At 32.8% G+C, this 4,481-nt stretch overlaps 1 protein-coding gene across 1 annotated transcript; it reads right to left on the bottom strand.

Moving 5' to 3' along the window:
• Positions 391-2,361, bottom strand: LOC107624139 (polyphenol oxidase, chloroplastic). The gene has a single exon (XM_016326600.2). It carries the CDS (start codon positions 2,303-2,305, stop codon positions 548-550), a length of 1,758 nt encoding a protein of 585 aa, XP_016182086.1. The 5' UTR covers positions 2,306-2,361; the 3' UTR covers positions 391-547.

Below are 4,481 nucleotides of genomic sequence, written 5' to 3'. Positions count from 1 at the left end.
TTAATTCTAATGTATGCGTTTATACTAAAAGTCAATTTTAATTGGTTGTCAAAAATATATTTAAAGTAAGAATATTTTTTTTCTTGAAGCAACGCAAGCACTTATTTCATCATTGGTTCATCTGAAATTACAGTAATGATAACGGTAATGTTAGGTAGATAAAAAAAAACAAATAAAATTTATCTTATTTAATATTAATTAATTGTTGTAATAATTAATAAATATTAAATAAAATAAATTATTCTTTGGTTATTAAACATTTTCCAATGATAACATATACAAATACTGATGTAATAATACTAATTATAATTAGTTGTGTAAAACTTTTTTACGCAACCTACGAAAAGTCAATTTTAATTGGTTGTCAAAAATATATTTAAAGTAAGAATATTTTTTTCTTGAAGCTAATTAATGCAAGAACTTATTTCATCATCGGTTCACCTGAAATTACAGCAATGATAACATATACAACATATTCTTCGTATGCATGAGATACATGGATCATATTACACACATCCATCAAATTATTAATAAGTGGTTGAGATGTTTAATCTGCAACAAGCTCGATCTTGATGCCGCTAATATGAACTTTACCCTTCCCATACCTTGGAACCAACGTAACCATAATCTTATCATCATCTTCTGCTTCCAAATCTTCCAACAAATCCGTCAACCCTAACCTCAAAACAGTTTTGATCTTCTTGTTCTTGTGCTTGTGAGAGTGAGGCACACTCACAAAGCTTCCAGCAAACTCCGTATTGTTGGGCCCCACAACCTTGTCATCTTCATCGTTGATAAACACATCAAACTTCACCGGTACACTCCGATCAAACTCGATCCCTTCGATCACCAAAACTTCTTCTTCCTCCTCCTTCTCCTTCTTACTCCTCGACTTCTTCGGCCTCTTCACCATAGTACTCACAACGGAATCCAAAACCAACGGAAACTTGGCATTTCTCGAAGCCTCTGTGGCCAAAGCCGCGCCAACACCAAAACGTTGTGCGACCTTTTTCGCCTTAAGCCCACGCCGTGGCGTGGGCTTAGCATTCAGCCAAGGGATGTCTACGTCTTGGTAGACATACCCAAGATTTTTAGAGTCAAGACAATCCTTGACTCTAACACGGACAAGGTTTTTGTTGTCGTCGTAGAACAAAAACCCTGACTCTAACCAATCAGGGTCGGTAAAATCCTTTCTTTTTCCTCCGAGCGATTTCCACACTGACCACATCCTATCCACGTTGGAATGGTGGCAATAGAATATAGGATCTCTCGCAGCCGAATAGAATGTCCCCATGTCCTCGCCGTTAGGCTGGTTGATATCTCCTGTCCACAAATGGACAGGACCATGGGGAACATTCTCCAATGATCCCAAACCAGGATCAGGATCGTCGCCGGCGCGGTAAGGGTTTCCAAGGAAGAGTCTAGAAGTCTTTCCATTGGAAACAACTTGCCTATACATTATGGAGAGGTTGGAGGAAACTTGGCCTTTGGAATTAGGGTCCTCAATATTGAAATCTAGGTCAACTAGAGTTGGTGGTTGATGAGTAGGGTTTCTAAGCTTGTCATAAAGAGGAGATTTGGAGTCAGCATAAATGGAAGGTAGTTGCATGCCACGTGGAGCATCCCAGTTCCAAAAGGGTAGGGTAAAGGTAGGATCATCGATCAAGCTTGCCAAGATTCTCTCATGGAAGTAAAGGTACCAACGGTGAAAAGGAAAGAAGAGCCATGAGTTGTGGACTTGGAGATCAAGATCCGGGAACCCTACTTGGTGATATGCACCATCACAATAAGCACAATGGATATTGGCTTGTTGGGTGAAATTTCTTGGATCATCGGATGGTAACGCTTTCATAAGGTCAACGGCTTTTTTGTACTTTGCCAAATACTCATCGTTGACCAAATGTGCTGCTGGTCTTACCCTTAAGGGTGGGTTTGAAGGAAGCTTGAAATCTATGATCTTTGTGTTAATTGGAGGACAACAATTGGTGGGTTTTGCACCATTGGGTAGGTCAGGTGCACCGCACGTGCTTAGATCTGGTGGTGATATAGGAGCAGCATAGGCAAAAGGGTTGTTGTTACCACTTAGGGTATAATAAGCACCACAAAGCCCTCCTAACCCTATTAGAACATTTCTTCTAGGTGTTTCTGACGATGATGATGATGATTCATTGTTGGTGTTTTGGTTATTACTACTACTACTATTGCATGCAATTCTATTAGGAACTTGTTGGTGTTTTGGATTTCTAGTAGAGACATTATTGATGGTGGATACGAAGGAGGAGGGTGAAGAGATAGTAAATGACATGTTTAATTTCTTAATGTATGTGTGTGTGTGTGTGTGTTTCTAATTAGAGTTTTCTCATTCCTTTTATAATAACTAGAGCTTGCATTGCATTGTGTGAGGAAATTTCTAAAGTAGTTTGCGTGTGGTTCGAAGTTTCCATAATGCAATTCTAAATTGAACACTCACACCGTCACACACATAAGTATAACTAACTTTGTATGTAGTTGAAACTTGATTTTAGTTAATATAAAGGTGAAAATTCAGGTGAAGTCGACTTCAACTGTTAGATGAAAATTTAGTCAAATAAGTCAAATCATCTCACGACTTTTAGGTATCAACTTCACGTGAAGTCGACTGCACCTGAGTTTTTACCTAATATGAATCATGAATAATGCACGTTATTTGATATGTATTTTTATTAATATTTATATCGGAAGTCAATATATATCTCTATTATGAAGATCTTTCAGCCATCTAATTCCACGTACGTAACCATATATATATATATTGCACATGTTCTATGTAATTTTCTTTTACGATATATGGGAAATTATATTGACTAATCCCTTGGGATAAAAGTATAAAACCAAAATTTCAACTCCACATACATTTTTTCTTGTCAATCTTTCAACCACATTTTTGTACTAATGACACGCCATAATTTCTTTGCAATAAAAAGTCTAGGCGTGATATCTGCTATCTTTGACAGAACTGATCAAATTATTTGCAATTAACTGCTTTATTTAAGACCATTATTCAAATTAGTATGCATTCAACGTTAACATGATGATGATGACTATACTAAAGCATGCAATTTAATGAGTAATTAACATGACTTTAAGTCTATGATGAAAATCGAGTTTAATTGGTTAAGGATTCAAAGTTGCAAATGCAGTAACATGAATAATAAGACATCATACCTAATTGTCATATTATTTAATTAATTTTTTTATAAAGAGACCACTTCTATAAAGATATTGAAAAAAAAAATACCACTCTCAAACTTTCTATATACTCTAATAGGTAACTAAATACACTTTATGCAAGGATGTCATATTATTTAATTAATTTTTTGATAAGGAGACACTTTGATAAAGATACTAAAAATATTTTTTTTAAAGACATTTATATGTGTCGTAATATTATTGGACATCTTTATTAAATCGATTAATAATTTATTTTTAATAAGCCAGAACAAACTCGGCTTATTATAGCAATAATAATAAACATAATTGTCCACACTATAATTATTAGACCCGATTTAATCCGACCGATTTACACAATTTAAACCGAATCATGTTTAAATCTTTTTTGATAAAAAGACAAATATATTCCTGATATTTGTTTTAAAAAAACTAAAAAAAAATGATCCAGTGGATTATGTAAATTGGTCGATTCGACCGAATATGATAACAATTAGATTTATTATTATTGTTATAAAAAAATCGATTTTATTCTAGTTTGTTAAAAAATTTAAAAATAACCAATTTATTAATACATCTAATAACAATATGACCCATAAGTATATTTATAAAAAGACGTTTTACACGTCTTTACTGATCATCCTCCTTTTAATAATTAGTATTAGAGAATAGTTCAGTTCAATTTCAACTTTATTGTTTTTTTCGTGCACAAATTTAACTTTTTTTCTTCTTTCGTTTTTCTCGGTATTATCTATGAAAACTTAGTCCACCATATTAATTCCTGAAACGTATAATTCATTGCCTATATGTCTATAACGAAAATTGAGTTAAATTGAGTAACTAGATTGGTCCCTCATCTTGGTTTTTAATTTTACACTTATTTTCAATTTATCTTATAACAAATACATAAACGATTATATGTTTATAACCCGGTTCATTTTTGTTTAAAAAATTTGATTCACCAATTATACTATGCTCTCGTTCTCTACTTTCTCATAAACAAAATAAGAAATATTAATACACCAACACTTTAGAAAAAAAAAAATAAAAAATCGACTACTATTAATTTAAATACAAGATAAACACACATAAAAATGGTTAGAATTTAAAATTTAAAGTTTAGATCTAAAATTTATCATTTTTCTATCAAAATTAAATTAAGGGTATTCACATATGGACTAGTTCTTCGTACCCAAACATATTTTTTGAATTTGAATTTATTATTTTTATTCATATAAGTTTTGGATTGAGTTCAATCGGATAGATTTAGATTA

The sequence above is a fragment of the Arachis ipaensis genome, chromosome B10 (genome assembly GCF_000816755.2).
Source record: "Arachis ipaensis cultivar K30076 chromosome B10, Araip1.1, whole genome shotgun sequence".
Taxonomy (NCBI): Eukaryota; Viridiplantae; Streptophyta; class Magnoliopsida; order Fabales; family Fabaceae; genus Arachis; species Arachis ipaensis.
This window is presented reverse-complemented; position numbering and strand designations above follow the sequence as displayed.